The 17,982-nt window shown below is 43.5% G+C and overlaps 1 protein-coding gene, 1 long non-coding RNA gene and 1 pseudogene across 2 annotated transcripts; 2 read left to right on the top strand and 1 right to left on the bottom strand.

Moving 5' to 3' along the window:
• Positions 1 to 1,738: 1,738 nt before the first annotated feature.
• Positions 1,739 to 2,184, top strand: LOC139082604 (uncharacterized). The gene is made up of 2 exons (XR_011538802.1): positions 1,739 to 1,868; positions 1,992 to 2,184. It is a non-coding gene; the product is annotated as an uncharacterized lncRNA (long non-coding RNA).
• A 474-nt stretch (positions 2,185 to 2,658) lies between these two features.
• On the bottom strand, positions 2,659 to 2,774 carry LOC139078576 (5S ribosomal RNA; annotated as a pseudogene).
• An 11,944-nt stretch (positions 2,775 to 14,718) lies between these two features.
• On the top strand, positions 14,719 to 15,681 carry LOC103555294 (olfactory receptor 6C74-like). The gene has a single exon (XM_008526744.2). It carries the CDS (start codon positions 14,719 to 14,721, stop codon positions 15,679 to 15,681), a length of 963 nt encoding a protein of 320 aa, XP_008524966.2.
• The last annotated feature ends 2,301 nt before the right edge of the window (positions 15,682 to 17,982 follow it).

Raw genomic sequence — 17,982 nt, forward strand, 5'->3', positions numbered from 1 at the left:
CAAGTGCCGCTGGGGACGTTGCCCGGGATCTCCCGCCCGCTAGGTCACCGACGAAGGCGCCTCCGTTTTCCCAAGAGCGCGCTCGCGCCCAGGACGGAGGGAGGAGCAGCACGGTGTGACGACGGGGAGGAAGAGTCGCGTCCGAAGGCCCGTCGGTGCCTGCCGACGTCCCGGCTCTCCCTGTCTCGAGACCTCTGGGCTTCAGGGTTCTGTGCCGCAAGGCTTTCCCGCCGCACCCCCCGGGACCCAGGGCGCGCTGTGTGCGCTGCCCGTCTCCAGCGTTTGGGCCCTGTGGGCCTTCTTGCGTCCCACTGGAAAGGGGACCCTGGGACGGAGAGAAGACGGGCAGGGGGCGGGCTTCGGCAAAGAGAGCGACGGCCATCCACAGACGTCCGACGAGGCCCTCCGGGGCGCCAAGCTCTCCATTTTCCACGGCACGTGTCCTCGTCAGGTTCTGCCACCTCTCGCCGGCATGCGTAGGCACACCGCTGGTCTTGCGGCCCCAGAGGCGAGGAGGCGAACGCCCCGGGGGCCGAGATTGGCACCCGCGTTCTCGGCTGCTGGGTGGCCAGCACCTAGGAGAGTGTCTGGCCGGAAGCAGCCAGGCGATCGATCCCTGGGTGCTGGATGAGCCTCGGCGGCAAGAAGTAGGCTCGTGGGGAAGGACGGCGGCCGAGGCCCGGGCCCCCACCGAGGCCGCGCTCCGTGCTGAGCGGTCCGCTCCGTGTTTCCCGCTTGCGTTCTCACCAGCACTCGCCCCCGCAAGGAGGCACGAACTCCAGGACCCCCTCGCACCAGATGAGGAAAGCGCAGCTCAGGGAGGGCACGTCACTCGCGGGAGACGGCGGCCCTTGGGTTTCAGCTCAGGACTTCGGTCTCCCGAGCCTGCGTTTCGGGGCAAGGCTCCGGTCCCGCGCTCCGGGAAACTGACAGGGACGCAGTCCCGCTTCTCCCCGCAGAAGGTGCTCCTCGGAGATCAGATCCGGGGACCCGTCAGAACCACCCCGGGCACGAGCTGGCAGGGAGCGACGCGCACCGCCCCTCCCCCCCATCCGGCAGCCCGCAGCCCGCAGCCCGCAGCCCGCAGCCCGAGGAAGCGAGGAGCAGGCGATAGAGGCGCTGGGTTGGCAGGAGGGGAAACGGGGCCGGCAGGAGAAGCGAACCGCGAAGAGACTCCCTCCCAGGACGACGATGGCTGAACGGGGAGAGGAGGGAGCTTTGGGTCCTCTCTCGTCCTGCTTTGACCGGGATGTCCCCATTTATCCACAGCGAGCGAGTATGGCTCTTGGATTCGGTGGGGAAGACGTGGTTTATCTGGAGGACTTTTCCCTTCGGGGGTTCAAAGTCCGTTCTCTGAGGCAAGGCTCCCTCTCTGCCTCCCTGTCCTTCCCATTCGCCTCCCCGGAAGCCAGCTCTCCTCCCGGTTTCCTGGATCCCTTGGCCACGGTCCTCTGTTGCAAACACAGGCAGGTGCAAAGAAGATGCGAAAGGCTGCCCGAGCCACGCGAACGGAAAGCTGAAGCCAGGGAGCCAGGAAGGGCTGGCTGCTGAGGGAGGACGTGTCCTGTCAGGAGGCTTTTCAACTCCCTCTGACAGATGCGGCCTGGAGGGGCGGGGCCCGGCCGGGGCCCTGGGGTGGTAGGGGTCGGGTGTGAGGGGGTGGGTGGGGAGGCGGGGGGAGGCGGGAAGAGAGGGAGGCCCCCGAGTGAGGGGACACCAAAAGCCTCAGCCATCAAGACTCCTCATCTTTGCATCCAGCGTTCTCAAACTCAAAACGAACGCAAGCTCATCCACCAGGAGCAACGTAGCAGCGTTTCCAAGCGAGGCAGGACCGCCCGAAGGCGAAAGCAGAATGGGATCCTAGTCAGGTGGAGCTTGAAACTCAGACCCACCCACCCCCCTACCCCCCCACCACCTCCCCCCCTCCCCCCCACCCCGGGAAGGGGGCTTCTGGAAGGAAAAGCGAGACAAACTGACAGGGACAAACTTAGGTCGGGAAAGGAGTGTTGATTGTGAATGAGCCTCTCAAGGACAAGCGAGCGGGTACCAGGTTTTAGAAGATGACCTGCAGCGGCACAGACGCCAGCAAAGGCAGAAGCCATCCCGTCTTGGGTGAGGTGCCCGAGACGCTCCTCTCTAACCCAGTCCGCCCTGTCCTTGGAGAAGCGGGCGGTGTCTGGAAAAGCCTGACCAGGTGTCTTTCCTCGGTGGGCGGGGCTGGTCGCTTTGGGACCCGTTTGGGCCTCCCGGCACCGCCGTGGAATCCGTTCCACCTGACAGGACGACTCTACCCGGCGGCTGGGGCGGCGGGGGCGGGGCGCCGAGGGAAGGGCTGGGGTGTCACCGGAGCGGGAGCCGAGCGGGTGGGAAGAGGCCGAGGCCAGAGGGAGCCGGCGGGCGGCGTGTGCGGCGTCGGGGTCCCGGTCCCGATCCCGGTCCCGGTCCCGCCGGGCTGGCCCCGATTGGCCCTGGGTTCGGGTGGGGCCGCGAGCTGGAAGGGTTGGGCTGTGGCGGGGAGGGGTTGGGCCCTGCCCATGGGCGGCGCCGGCGGGCCCGCGGTGCGGAGGGGGGCGGGGGGGTGGGGGAGGGCTGGCTGGAGGGGTGGGGGGCGTCCGCGGAGGACGGAGGCCGGAGGCGGCAAAAGGCGAGGGAGGCAAAAGCCTACAGCACCCGGTATTCCCAGGCGGTCTCCCATCCAAGTACTAACCAGGCCCGACCCTGCTTAGCTTCCGAGATCAGACGAGATCGGGCGCGTTCAGGGTGGTATGGTATGATAAGGGATTAATATCCAGATGACATGAAGAACAGCTACAATTTAACACGAAAAAAATTAACCACACTATTCAAAAGTGTGGAAAGGGCTTAAATAGAAATTTCTCCCAGTAGGATTATCAGATCACCAATAAGTAGGTGAAAAGAGGCTTAACATTAGTAAGCACTAGGGAAATGCAAGTCAAATCCGCAGTTAGATACCCCTCATACCCCTTAAAATGGCTATTATCAAAACCACATAAAATAACAATGTTGGTTAGGATCTGGAGAATTCAGAACACTTGTGCATTGCTGGTGGAAATGTAAAATGTTACAGCCACTGTGGAAAATAGTACGGCAATTTCTCAAAAAATTAAACATCCAATTGTCATATGATCCAGCCATTCTACTTATGGGTACACACCAAAAAATAAAAATAAAAGCAGTGACTTAAACATATACTTTACAGCAACATTTATTTTACACCAATGTTCATGGCAGCATTATTCACTATAGGCAAAAGTTGGAAATAACCCAAGGCTTCATCAGTGGATAAATGGATAAACAAAATGTGCTACATACAATGGAATATTATTCAGCCTTAAAAAGAAATCAAATTAGAAATCATATAATACGGATGAAACATGTACAACTTTATGCCAAGTGAAATAAACCAGACAGAAAAGGACAAATATTGTATGATTCACATATACAAGCTACCTAGAGTAGTCAAATTCATGATGACAAAAAATAAATTGGTGGCTGCAGATAGCAGGGAATGGAGAATTAATGTTTCATGGGCACAGAGTTTCAGTTTGGGAAGATGAGAAAGTTCTGGAGATGGAAAGTGTGACAGTAGCAAAACATTATGATGTACTTAATGCTGCTGAACTGTACGCCTAAAAATCACTTAAATGGGAGTGAATTTTATGTTATACACATTTACCACAATAAAAAACACTTTTCTAAAATACAATTACTAGAAAACTGAATGAAATAAAGAAAAAAGATACATTTATTTTATGTATTTCTACCACAATAATTAAAAGAACCTATATCCAGAAAAACTACCTTTCAAAGATGAAGATGAAATAATGACATTCCCAGATGACTATAATTGAGAGAATTCTTTGCCAGCAGGCCAACCTTAAAAGAAACACTAAAGAAACTCTTCAGCATGAAGCAAGTAACATCAGAGAATAATCTGAACCCACTCAGAAAAACAAAGAGGACCAGTAAGTGTAATAATACAGGTAATTATAAAAGACAGTACACTTCATGACAATTGTATGTTTTCTTCTTTTCTTCTCTTAACTGATTTAAATGGCAATTGCATATATATATATATATATATATATATATATATATATAATTGTATTTGATGGACTTATATACAAATGCAATGTATTTTACACTAACAGCACAAAGGATGTTGGCAGGAGAAAACCTATATTGGAGCAAAGAAACGACACCAGATGCAATTCAAATCTACAAAGGAAGTGAAGAAAGCCAGAAATAATAAATAAGAAGGTTAACATAACAAATTCTATAAATATATACATACTCTTCTTTCTTCTCTCAACTTCTTTAAAAGATATAAAACTGGGGCCAGCCAGTGGCTAGTGGTTAAGTTCACATGTTCTGCTTTGGTGGCCGGGAGTTCACTGCTAGGGATCCAGGGCGCAGACCTACATATGCCATATCAAGCCATGCTGTGGCAGGAGTCCCACACATGAATCCGACAAAGATGGGCACAGATGTTAGCTCAGGGCTAGTCTTCGACACACACAAAAAAGAAAAAATGAAAGTAATGATTATAACAATATATTGTCAGGTTTATAATACATATATTGCAAAGGCATAATATATATAACAGAAATAAGACAAAAGAGGGAAAGGGAATAGGCCTATGTGGGAGTAATTTTCTATATCACCCTAGAATTAAATTTGCATAAATCTGAAGTAGATTCTAATAGGTGAAACTTATATTATAAACCCTACAGCAATCACTAGGAAAATAACTCATAATATAGCAAAAAATCATTAACAGAATTAAAATGTTATATTAGAAAACATTCACTTAACGGAAAAGAAAACAGTGTAGGAGAAACAGGAAAAAAAAAAAAGACATAAGACTTATAGAAAATAAGGAGTAAAATGGCAGCCATAAATCCAATCCAGTGATGGTGCTGGGGAATTCAAAAATATGTGGAACTTAAACAATACATTCCTAAATAACCAATAGGTCAAAGAAGAAATCACAAGGGAAATCAGAAAATGCCTTGAGATGAAAATGATACATCATACCAAAACTTATGAGATGCAGCCAAAGCACTACATAGAGGGAATTTTAGAGCTGTAAACACTAATATTAAAAACGAAGAAAAATCTCAAATAAATAAACTAAACTTCACCTTAAGGCACTATCAAAAGAAGAGAAAGCTAACTTAAAACAACAGAAGGAAGGAAATAAGAGCAAAGTGGACAAGAATGAAACAGAGGATGAAAATTGATAGGGAAAATCAATTAAACCAAAAGTTGGTCTTTGAAAAGATGAACACAACTGAGAAACTTCAGCTAAAATAATGAGAGCGAGATTGATCATTGAGGGGTTGGGGGAGAGACGAGACGCAGGTGTCTAAAATCAGGAAGGAAAGAGGGACATCAGCACTGTTCTGACAAAAATAAGAATGATTATAAGGAAATTCCATGAACAACTGCATGCCAACGAATTACATAACTTAGAGAAATGAACAAATTCCTGGAAAAACCCAAGCCGCCAAAACTGACTTAAGAAGCAATAGACAATCTGAATAGACCTATTACAAGTGAAAAGATTGAATCAAGAATCAAAAAACTACCGACAAAGAAAAGCCCAACCCAGAAGCCTTCACCACTGGCTACTACCAAACATTCAAGGAAGTATTAATGCCAATTCTTAACAAACTTTCCCAAAAAGTAGAAGTGAGGGAACATTTCACAACCCATTTTATGAGGCTGGTTTTACCCTGAAACCAAACCAGAAAAAGACATAATAAGAAAACTAAAGGTCAATATCTCTTAGGAATACAGTCACAAATAGTCTCAGAAAAAATACTGACACTGAACAGAGCAAGTTTAAAAACAACAGTGGTATACACCACGACCAAATAGGCTTTGGAAGGACAGCTTCACTGAAAATCAGTAAAGTAACATTCCATATTAATCGAATACGGGAGAAAAAATGATGTCTCAATTGATGTCAGAAACAAAGCATTTAAGAAACTCCAAACACATTATCATGGTAAAAACACTAAGAAAACAACAGGAATAAAAGGAACTTTCTCAATTTGGTAAAGGGCACCTATGAAAATACCACAGCTAACATTAAACTTAATTATGAAAGGCTAGATGCTTACCCCTTAAATCAGAAACAAGAAAGGATGCCTGCTTTCATCACTTCCATTCAACCTTGTACTGGAGGTTTTGGCAAAGGCAATTGGGCAAGAAAAAGAAAGCAAAGGCATCTAGACAGATGAATAAGAAGTAAAACTATCTCTAGTCTCAGTGACATAGTCTTGCATAAAAGGAATACATGCACACATACACACAAACCCGCACACACACTCACATGCAAAGTAATTAGAATTATCCAATGAGTTTGGCAACTTTGTAGGTTATAAAATTAAAATACATAGATCAAATGTTTTTCTATACACTAGCAATGAGCGAACTGAAAATTAAATCAAAACGATTCCATTTACAGTAGCATCAAAAAGAATAAAATACCTAGAAATAAACATAACCAGGGAGGTGAAAGACATGTACTCTGAAAACTATGAGATAATGATGAAAGAAATTAAAGACACAAAAAAATGGAAAGATACTCCATATCCTTGGATTGGAAGATTTCATATTGTGAAAATGTCCATACAGCCCAAAATGATCTACAGAGCCAATGCAGTCCCTATCAACGTTCCAACAGTATTTTTCACAGACATAGAAAAGCAATCCTCAAATTTGTATGGAACCATGAATAGCCTAAACGATCTTGAGAAAGAAGAACAAAGGTGGAGGCATCACACCTCCTGATGTCAAACTACATGACAAAGCTGTAGTAATCAAAACAGTAGGTACTGGCACAAAAATAGACACATAGACCAATGGAACAGAATAGAGAGTCCAAAAATAAACCCACATATATACAGTCAAATACTCTATGACAAGGGTGCCAAGCATACACAATGGGGAAAGAAAAGTCTCTTCAGTAAATGATGTTGGGCAAACTGATATCCACAGCAAGAGAATGAAAGTGGGCCCTTATCCTACACCATTTACAAAATCAACTCAAAATGGATTAAAGACTTAAACACAAGACCTGAAACCGTAAAACTCCTAGAAGAAAACAGAGGGTAAAAGCTCCTTGATATTGGTCTTGGTGATGCTTTTTGGATATGACAGCAAAGCACAAGCAACAGAAGCAAAATTAAACAAGTGGGACTCATCAAACTAAAAAGCTTCTGCACAGCAAAGGAAACAATCAACAAAATGAAAAGGCAACCTACCGAATGGAAGAAAATATTTGCCAACAATATCTCCAATAAGGGTTTAATACCCAAAATACATAAGCAACTCATACAACTGAACAGCAAAAAAACCACAACTCAATTAAAGAAAGGGCAAAGATTCTGAACAGTCGTTTCCCAAAGAAGACATACAAATGGCCAACAAGGCCATGAAAAAGTGCTCAACATCACTAATCATCAGGGATGAAACTCAAAACCACAATGAGATACCTCATGCTTCTTAGGATGCTTCTTATGCAACAAACAAGAGATAAGTGTTGGCCAGGGTGTGGAGAAAAGGAAGCCTTTGGGTACAGCTGATGGGAATGTATATTGGTGCAGCCATTATGGAACACACTATGGAGTTTCCTCAAACATTAAAAATCGAACTACCATATGATCCAGCAATCCCACTTCTAGGTATGTGTCCAATGGAATTGAAATCACTATCTCAGAAAGATATCTGCACCCTCGTGTTCACTGAAGCATTATTTACAAAAGCCCAGATATGGAAACAACCTAAGTGTCCATCAAGTGATGGATGGGTAAGGAAAACATGGTATATATATATATACACAGTGGAATATTATTCAACCTTATAAAAGGAATCCTGCTATTTGTGACAACACGGATGGACCTTGAGGGCATTATGCTAAGTGAAATAAGTCAGACAGAGAAAGACAAATACTGTGTGATCTCACTTATATGTGGAATCCAAAAGAAAAAACAAAAGCAAAAACAGAATGTATGGATATAACAAACAGATTGGTAGTCACGAGATGCTGCATGTGGTGGGGGAGTTGGAGAATTGTGTGAAGGCAGTCAAAAGGTACAAACTGACAATTATAAAATAAATAAGTCCTGGAGATGTAAATTATAGTGTGGTGACTATTAAAGACAAGGAAAGAAATAAAATGCCTGTGTAGATAGGTAGTTAGGTAGATAGATATCAAATGGACTACTATTCAACTTTTAAAAAGTTGGAAATCTGGCCATTTTAACAATGTAGGTAGATCTTGAGAGGATTTTGCTAAGTAAAATAAGGCAGAGAAAGACAATTACTATATGTTCTCATTTACTAGTGGAATTTAAAAACATTGAACTCATAGAAACAGAGAGTGGATCGGTGGTTGCCAGGGGCTGAGGGGAGGGGTAAATGGGTAGATGTTGGTCAAAGGGTATCAACTTTCCGTTATAAGATGAGTAAGTTCTGAGTATCTAAGGGACAGCATTGCAACTATGGCTAATAATATACTGTATTGCATACTTGAAAGTTGCTATAAGAGTAGTTTTAATGTTCCTACCATGACAACAAAATGGTAACGATGTGAGGTGAAGGATGTGTTAACTACACTTATTGTGGAATACTTTTTGTCATATACATGTGTATCATATCATCCCTTTTTTCACCTTAAACTTACATAATGTTGTATGTCAATTATATCTCAATAAACCTGAGGGGAAAAGACAATATCCTACTTCATAAAATGTTTTGGAAATTATTTTATTAACTCTTTTCATATCTTTTGGAAGAGTGGAAGATTTGTGTTGTTTCTCTCTTAAATGAAACACTGAGATGTACCACACAAAAGCATCACAGCCACTATGGACCCCATGTCACTAAAGTGATACAGGGATAGAAATTAAGAGTATAGAGAACATATTTGGCAGAAAGATGCAAAGTTGGAGACATGAAGAAGGTGGCTAGAGTGTTGAGAGTAGTGTTGTAGAGTGGGAGAGCAGTGGATGGATGATCCAAAAGCCGAGATTCTGAAGTTCTGAGAGCTGTCTTACACCTACAACCTTCTCCTCCTTCACTATCCATGAGGACCAGGCCTACTGTGACTCTGGTTTCAGGGTTTCTATGAATGAGATGCCACTCGTAAAATAAGACCCCCTCAATGACTGAGGTTAAGTGGATTTCCATTCTTTTCCAAACAGAGTCAAACTAAGATGAATGTGAGAAGAAAGCAGAACGGAGCCCACCCAGCTCCTCTGTTTTTCCTTGGATGTATCTTCCCCTATCAGCAGACCTGATGTACAAAGGGGAGGCACACTGCCAGAAGAAGCCAGACTTCTGAGGATACAGCACTTGCTTACCCTGGCAGTGTGCCTCTCATCAGCCTGAGCACGGGCTCCCCCACGGTGCCTGCACTGGTGCCTTTCCTTCCCTGCCTTGTGGATGGCCTGACCTCCACATAAGGAAGAAGAGGCAGATAGCTACCTCTGCCGAAATTGAGCATTCCAGTCCCTTTAGGAGGTTGAGGAATTTCAGTTTGTCTCCTCTGTTTCCTGAGAATTCTTCTCAGGAGTTTTGCCTCCAAGCAGTGACAAGATCTGGCGAAGAAGACTGAATCTGATGGTGTTATAATTCTAGGAAACATCTCCCTAACACCTGCACAAACAGGTCTGATCACCCTGAGATCCCCACATTTATATGTGTGGAAAGAGATCAATCTGGTTTACTGAGTCTTAGGAATCTCAGAAACTGACTTCATGTCACACCTCTATATAACGCTAATTGGTGAGGTGATGTCTCAAGCCCAGCCAAAAGGATCGCATTTCCTAAAGGAGATTATATAAATTAGTTTTCTCTCTCCACTGCACATCTTTCATCTTCTCATCTAAGAAGGATCCCTTCCCATAACAGTAAAACACTGTATCACATAATAAGCTGTGAGGGTGTCATCAGGAGAGGCATGAACTTATGTGAACTTCACCCCCATTTCAAAGGAGTTTGTTGTTGCAAATTTTATTGGGGGGTCTTCAATACTTTGTGTCAAATCTTGACCTTGCAAAACGTCACATTCACCATTTCATGCTAGAAAGGTCTTGAGATGAAGGTGCTTAGGAATTTTGGTACTAAGGACACCACTTAAAACCACACGTGTTCTCCCCAAAACCTTGAGCCTCCACACATCAAAGGTGAGACAAACCCAGGAAATCCCACCAGGAAAGTAATAAAAGTGAAGATGCAGAATCTTACAACATAGCTTCTTTTGAGATTTACAGATGGCTTTTTCCACCTCTTCCTATCCCATCCACAGTATTCCTCTTAATCATTCTATAGTGGGAGGTTCATTAAAAAAGAAACTATTTCTTTTTCCCTTGCTTGAATAAAAAACAAAATAAGAAATTCAGATCTCATAAATTATCTTATACCTCATCTTTCCCTCCTGGTCCCAGGTTGGAAGATACTTACACTAATATGCTTTCCCTCACATGGTGGATGGTATTGGGTATGATATTAACGAGCCCTCTGGATCAGAACTCATGTGTTCTGGGTCCCCATTGGGATTGTTGCCTTCTTTTTATGGAAATTTCATGAAGAGTTAGTTTGGTTCTCAACGTATTATCAGTTTTACAGCAACTCCACCGTCAGACTGGTGTTCGGGCTGCTGACACTGCTTCTCCCCATCCCAATCCCCATTTCCTGTTCAACTTAGCATCCGCTAGTCTCTCTCACAATATCACCCACAATATCATGGGTGATAGGATTGACCTTTCATTAGGCCCTACTTAGTCTTCTTACTAAGGCATATAATACAAGACATCGAAACTTTTCTATGAACAGATCATATTAATCAGGTACATTTTAAACCAAAATATGCTTATTATATAAATTCTGAATATTAGTGTAGCCTAATTTTTGAAAAGTGGCACAGGGACAGAGTGGTAAGCATAACAATATGCTGCAGAGGGAAAGTCACAAGCTGATGTTTGCTTTTTGTCTCCGTTGTTAGATAATCAGAAACACAACTTTAAGAGCTATCTCTTTCATTAACAAGCTAATAAATCCTCAAAGCACAAAGAATACTGAAAAATTTCACAAACGAAATCTCAAGGTGTCATTGAAAAGCACAAAGAAATACTGGGTATTGGAGAGCTGTGAAGGCACTATCCAGAAAAGAGAAATATAGACAAAGGAAGCTTTGAAATATTTCTTGGTGCCAGGTCAGCACCCCTTAGGCTAGATGCATGATATAGTTAGTTCACCCCATCTGAGCTTCCCCTTTGTAAGCCTTTCACCAAATACATGCCAGTCCTCTCTCCTCCCAGTCTTGGCATTGGGACTTGCTCAGGTGGCACAGGTATTTCTGCACCATGAAGCTGGCACTGAATAAAATTAAAAGAATCCTATGCAAATGGGCCTTTATCTGGGCAGTAGTCTTTATGGTCTCACTTTGCTCCAGTTTCTGTAATTCATCTCCCATGTTTTCCCTAACTTCCAACTGAGAATATGACCATTCAGTCCAGGTTTGGCATGGATTGAAAGCAGAGTGTGTGGATGGACAGATGTTACAGAAATGATTTTGTCTATTTGTAGGACCGTGGGAGCCACATGAATATTCGGGAAATTTTATAACATTTGCCTTGACTTTGCGCGATCATTACTGGTGAGGAAATATTGAGGCAGAACAGATCTCCATTCAGCTACCACATATCCAAGGTTGCCCGAAAATATATTTTGGGAATTTCGTCTCCTTCCTTGGCTTTCAACGAGAAGCCAGAGGCCGTAGAAACATGGATCATTCCTGCCGCTCAGCCCAGCTGACGCACCCAGGAGGACAAGCAGCCTTCCAAGCCAGTGGTTGCTAGGGTAACAGCTTCTCCACCCTGGTGCCCACTTCTCTTCCTTCCTCTTCTGCAAGAAGATCCTAGTAGGAATCTGGAGAGCTACTTCCGAGGTTTTTTTAAAAATAGAGGGACGAGCCAGGTTAGAGACGTCACAGAAACCACCTAATTATTCCCTATCCTTCCCTGAAGAGGGGGAAATGCATGCTTCTCTTTTTCAGGGAGATTGGGAATGGAAACAAAGATATTCTTCAGACAAAAATATTCAATGAAAAGAATCATAATGTTGGCGGAGGCATGAAGAATGTTTGAGAGAGGAAGATGGAGTTCCTCATCTCATTCCTCAAAAACCAGTGTCTTGCCCAAAAGCTGACAACAGCCATGGTGTAATCCAGCTCTTTCTCACAATAAAATCTGTTGTCTTAACCTCTATGCTCTGGCCTCAGTGCACACATCACATGTAGAAACTTTTGGTCTGGCTTTTCCCTCGAATCAGTAGCAACATTCAAATTGGGATTTTAGAAACACTTGGGAAATTAAGTCGCATAATTTCTTTGAAAAATCTTGGCAGAGGACAGCCTGGACATGTGGGAGCCAATTTCCACCACAGACAATCGAAAGATAAATATAAGAGTTGTGTCAGTAACTCTTGTTCTCAACAGTGACCAATTAACTGCCCCCAGGGTTCCAACCCTGCCTTTACTTTGTGCCCATCCCCTCAGCTCTTAATGAGGTTTGGGAGCCTGCCCTCTCTGCTCACTGGCTGGGCACATCCTGCTTGGTAACCACACACAGTCTTGTGGGAAGACTACCACAGAAGCCTGAGACCTGCATGTTGGGAGCTGCTCGACAGTGATTCAGTGGAACAAGCATGCTTCTCCACATGGGAAGGTGAGGGTATGATGGAGGAGCATAGTGCAATAGAGCGTATCTTGGAGCAGATGCGCCCATGACAGTGGAGAACTCCAGCAGAAGGAGCCTTTTCTCAGCAGATCGAGGGCTGCACTCAGGAGAAGCTGCCTGCTCCTGTGAGCAGGTAGAGTAGGTGGGCAGCAACGTTGCATGTGAGGTGGGCATTTACCCACTGTGGGATGCAGAGCCAGACCTTTCATCAAAACCCTGAGTAGTCCTGGAGTCAAGCTGTAGCCCAGAATTTGGGGCAGTGAAATGTGGTTGTTTTATTTTATCTATCTGCTGCTTTGGGGGATTCAGTGGCCAAACTGCCATGTAGCCTTGTTGCGGTATGAAACTTTCTGGGCTTTAAAACATGACTTTGCACCCAGGGACACTGGGAACATGGGGTGCATATTCACCCCACTCTGGGAAAATAGGGTGTGACAAATATTTCCTTTTCCTCTCCTTTCCCCTGTGCACAAAGTAAGCTCTATTTCCTGGAAGATACTAGCTGTAAGAGGAGGAAGTCCTGCTCCCCATGAGGGGACTCGTGCGTGTGCCTGGCATCAGGGACTGGGGTAGCTTGGTGGGCCCACTGCTGTCTACTGGAACAGAAGCAGAGGCTCCTTCAGGATGCCCTGTGGGCAGTGCCACGCAGGGGTGAGCAGTTTGGTTGCATGAGCAGCACTTCAGAGAACTTGGCCCATGGCAGGTTAGTAAGAGAGATACATCCCGCCCTGCAGACCTGCAGCTTGGTGTTGAGATGCTCAAGCCAAATACATTGGAGAAGTGATTTATTGAGGGGACCAAAAACAGGAGAATGTTCACTGAGCTTTGACGTAAGAGTGATTTCATGGGTGCCATGTTCGCAGAATATCCTTCGTAAGTGAGCTAATCTGTGAACTCCTGTCATTCCCCATCTCTCATGCATGGCAGCCTGGAGCCTCAGGAAAGTGAAGTAAATCCTGGATTTACAGCTTATTATTGAGCTCTCCAAGGTCTCTGGTCTCCAGCCTCTTCTACAAAATGGTTGTGCTAAAGCCGATCAGCTCTAAGGCCTGTGTCATTCCGTAGGTCAGTAATTCATCAATGATATTAACTGAAGGACAGAAAAAAATAAGATAAACAAACTAAACTTTCACTTAAGGTTGAGAGATCATCAACAATAAATTTGTTCCCATTTTTAAATACTTTGCCACAGCATTTGGAAACAGCATGGGCTTTGGGTTTGGGCAGATCTAGCTAAAGTCCCAGCCTTGTGACCCTACCTTCCTATGCCTCAACTTCTGCTTCAGTAAAGGGAGGTATAGAGGCAATCTAGCACTCATGATTATTGTGGGGAGGAGTAGGAATACCGATTTTCAGTGACCAGCATGGTACGAAATGTTAGTACTGTCTTCAACAGATGATGATAATGTTGGTGATGATTTGCACCATAGAATTTCTTCCATGTTTTTAAAAGAATATTAAAAGAGAATGTTACTGATATTACTGTTATGTTTATTTACAAATGAATAATATTGTAAAGCAAAATAGAAAGTTTTATCATTATAAAAACTTTAATAACACTCTTTGCTGCTCAAGCTATATTTAAGACTATATTAATGATCATAATATTCCAATTAGACTTTGAGGAACACATAGGAAACATTGGTATCATGTGCCAAGTGAGTTACATGCTTTATCTTACTCATTTCTCACAAGAACATGAACAGGTAGACCCTGTCATCTTCATTTTACAGAGAGTGAAAGTGAAGTTTACAAAGGTTAACTAACTTTTCAGCAGTTAGAACTCAGGATTGAACTCAGGTCCTTCTAATTCAAGAATCAACTTACTGGACCACTTTCCTATCTGCTTAGCCCCCTTGTCGGGTAGAAAGTAACTTGATCTTGTGCTTGCCTAAACTTCTGTGCTGGCTGTCATCTCTTTATTGTAGGTTAAGACCAGCAGGTGATGCTGCTGTGGAAAGAGATGCCTATGGAAATGAAGAATGGGACAAGTGTCCAAGAATTCACCTTGGAGGGGTTTCCTGTTGTCCAGCACGTGGGAAAGGTCCTCTTCATGGTGCACCTGCTGGCGTACCTGGCATCTCTCACAGGCAATGTTGTCATAGTCACCATCACCTGTGTGGACTCCCGGCTCCAGACACCTATGTACTTTTTCCTCAGCATTTTCTCAATCGGTGAGTGTTGTTTCACAAGTTCTGTTATTCCTAAGTTGCTGGTCATCTTTCTTTTAGGCCGGCAAACAATTTCCTTTCCTGCTTGTTTCATACAAGCGTTTGTCTTCATATTTCTGGGAGCAGCAGGTTTCCTCCTCATGGCAGTGATGTCTGTGGATCGGTACGTGGCCATTTGCAAGCCTCTGCATTACCCGACCATCATGAACCTGAGGACTTGCCTCCTCCTGGTCGCTGCCTGCATTGCTTTGGGCTTGACTCTCATCACTGTTCTGGTGGTGAAGGTTTCCCAGTTATCCTTCTGTGGTCCCCATGTCATCCCTCACTTCTTCTGTGACCTCGGCCCCCTAATCCATCTTTCCTGTTCTGACACTAGATCTGTTGAAATGTTGGTTTTTGTCCTCACTTCCTGTATCCTTTTGGCATCCCTCATCATAACCATCATTGCGTACAGCAGCATAGTAGTCACAATCGTCTGTCTCCCATCAGCCAAGGAGCGACGGAAGGCTTTCTCCACCTGCTCCTCTCACCTCATTGTCCTCTCTCTGATGTATGGCAGCTGTGTCTTTATATATGTGAAACCAAAGCAAACAAACAGGTTGGAATCCAACAGGGGAGCTGCCCTTGTGAACACAGTGTTGACCCCGCTCCTGAACCCTGTCATCTACACTCTGCGGAACAAGCAGGTCCACCAGGCTCTGAGGGAGACTATGTGCAGAATCAAAATATCAAGATAAAAGAAAGTCACATGACCTTGGAGTGGAAGGCTTCAGAGAACCATATATCTTTATTCCGGCAGTGGAGAGTCTCTGGCAGACCTCATTTGACCTCTGTTGGCACATCCTAAGCAAAATGGAAATCTCTATTTTTTTCAAGGCCACATTATGCCTTGCTATGGATAACTATCCTCTCCCTGAACATTCCACATATTTATCATAATTGACTTTAATTGCAAAATCTTTTAATGAATTTATATTCTTCCCTCTGATTTAAACAATGTGTTGAAATTTTTAAAATTTAGTAATTTCTTCTCTTTTTATTTCACTTCTCTCTAGTCACACACATGGTTCAAGAGAACTAATAAGTATTGACCAAAAGGCATTTAAACAATTTAAATGATGAAAGATTTTATATTAGCTTGTGCTAATGAAGGAACCGATGGAAATAGTAGCAATGCTCAGGTCCACATTCTCTCCACACCTAGACCAAGGAAATAATGGTCATAGCACTCTTCACCTGGGATATATATGGTTTGCATCAGATGGGCTCTTAATTGCTGTTCTTGGCCCGTGGCTTAGCTACACATCTATGCATCACTCCTCTGCTGGAGAGAAATAGAACTGTTTCGATCTTGAACCATTCTCTATGGAGCGGTAATACCTACAGCAACCCAGAGCTGACCAATACTCCTATTTTTCTAAATTATTTATTCTAGCTCCAGCCCCTCAGATGTATGGTGCATTTTTATAGTTCGCCTTTATCCTAAAGCTGTTACTACTGAATGTGTGTGTCTATCACGGGAAGGGACTGTGAATCTTTGGAAGAAGTCATATAGATATGGAATAAGTATGATTTCTTCCAAAGATTCAGGGTGATGGAATCTAAGTTATTTGCTTGTCTACTCATATTACTAATGAAAATAAATTAAGCAAATCAAACATATTTTCGTGGTGGACTTGTGTTATCAACTACAAGATTATCTTCTGATTGATAATCTAATCTACTTTAAACCTGAAATTTCAATTATCTCAATCCTTAGCTCTTGTACACTTTGATATTCTATTTCCAGGGTAGAAATCTGTCTTTTTTTTTTCTAAAAAGATTAACACAGTTTTTCTTGTGTTTGTTTTTTAACCCAAACTCTGAGGTTAATTAACCACAAATACACCTTGTGAAACGGGTGCCACACCATGATTGGATCATACTTGACCTTGAAGATCTTATTCCACAGTTCAGATTTCATCTTACTGACAATGAAGAAGTATCAATGTGCTTTAAAAAGTCACAGACATGTTATGATTAGCTACATATTATTGAACGTAGCTGTGGACTTTGTATGAAAACTATTGGGAAAGCCAATATCACAGTAGGAAAGTGGATAAAGACACTGTTATATAAGTTGAGAGAGAGACTTAATGATGGTTTAGGGACGTGGCAGTGGGAATGGAACTCAAAGTGGCCAATAGTAGACTCTGAACCATTTTGCATCGGACAAGCCCAAGTTCTAAATCTGGTGCTGCCTGCAACTAACTGACCAACTTGCCAAAACACTTAAGTCACTTTATCCATAAAATGTGGAGATTGAGCCAGATAAACCCTAGGGTCCTCTTGAAAGTGATTCATGGGGATAGCATCCTGTAACATCCTGATGCTGCAGAAATGTGGAAAGAATGGGCTTTCCTGAGAGATGAACTGCTGAAAAGTGTACTGAAGTGATTAAGGTTCAGCAACTGTAGGAACAAATCAAGGCATCATGGTCAAACTACTGAAAACAGTGTGAGCCTCTTCAAGGTTTTAATCAAGATTTGATAATAATTGATCACACAAGAATTAATCAAATGCACTCTATATGACTTTAAGATAGACTATGACTGGAGGATGAGCTTGACAAATAGAATAATGAAGACCACAAATTTAAAACTGAATCCATGAATCTAGGCTGGTCATTGCCAGCCATAGGTGGTACCCAGTGAAAGACAAACCCAGATGTGGAGATAAATGCACTAGATTCTGGTGCTGTAAAACATTTTATTGAGGCTAATCCCCTGAGATGTTTCTATGTTGAAGATACTTCCAATCATTATTTTATTAAACCACTTTATTGAAATATGATTGATATACAAAAAGTTGTAGATATTTAATGTAAACAACTTGATATGTTTGGAGCTAAGTATACACCCATGAAACTATCATCACCATCGATGCCATAAACCTATCTATCACCTCAAAAGTTTCTTCCTGCCTCCTTTGTTGTTTTTCTTTTCTTATATGGTAAGAGCACAGAATATAAGGTCTACCCTCTTAGCAAATTTTTAAGT

Source organism: Equus przewalskii, chromosome 1 (assembly GCF_037783145.1).
Source record: "Equus przewalskii isolate Varuska chromosome 1, EquPr2, whole genome shotgun sequence".
Classification (NCBI taxonomy): Eukaryota; Metazoa; Chordata; class Mammalia; order Perissodactyla; family Equidae; genus Equus; species Equus przewalskii.

Bases quoted from the DNA above. Each gene is read 5' to 3' on its own strand.
- LOC103555294 (XM_008526744.2), top strand. From the start codon at position 14,719: ATGCTGCTGTGGAAAGAGATGCCTATGGAAATGAAGAATGGGACAAGT.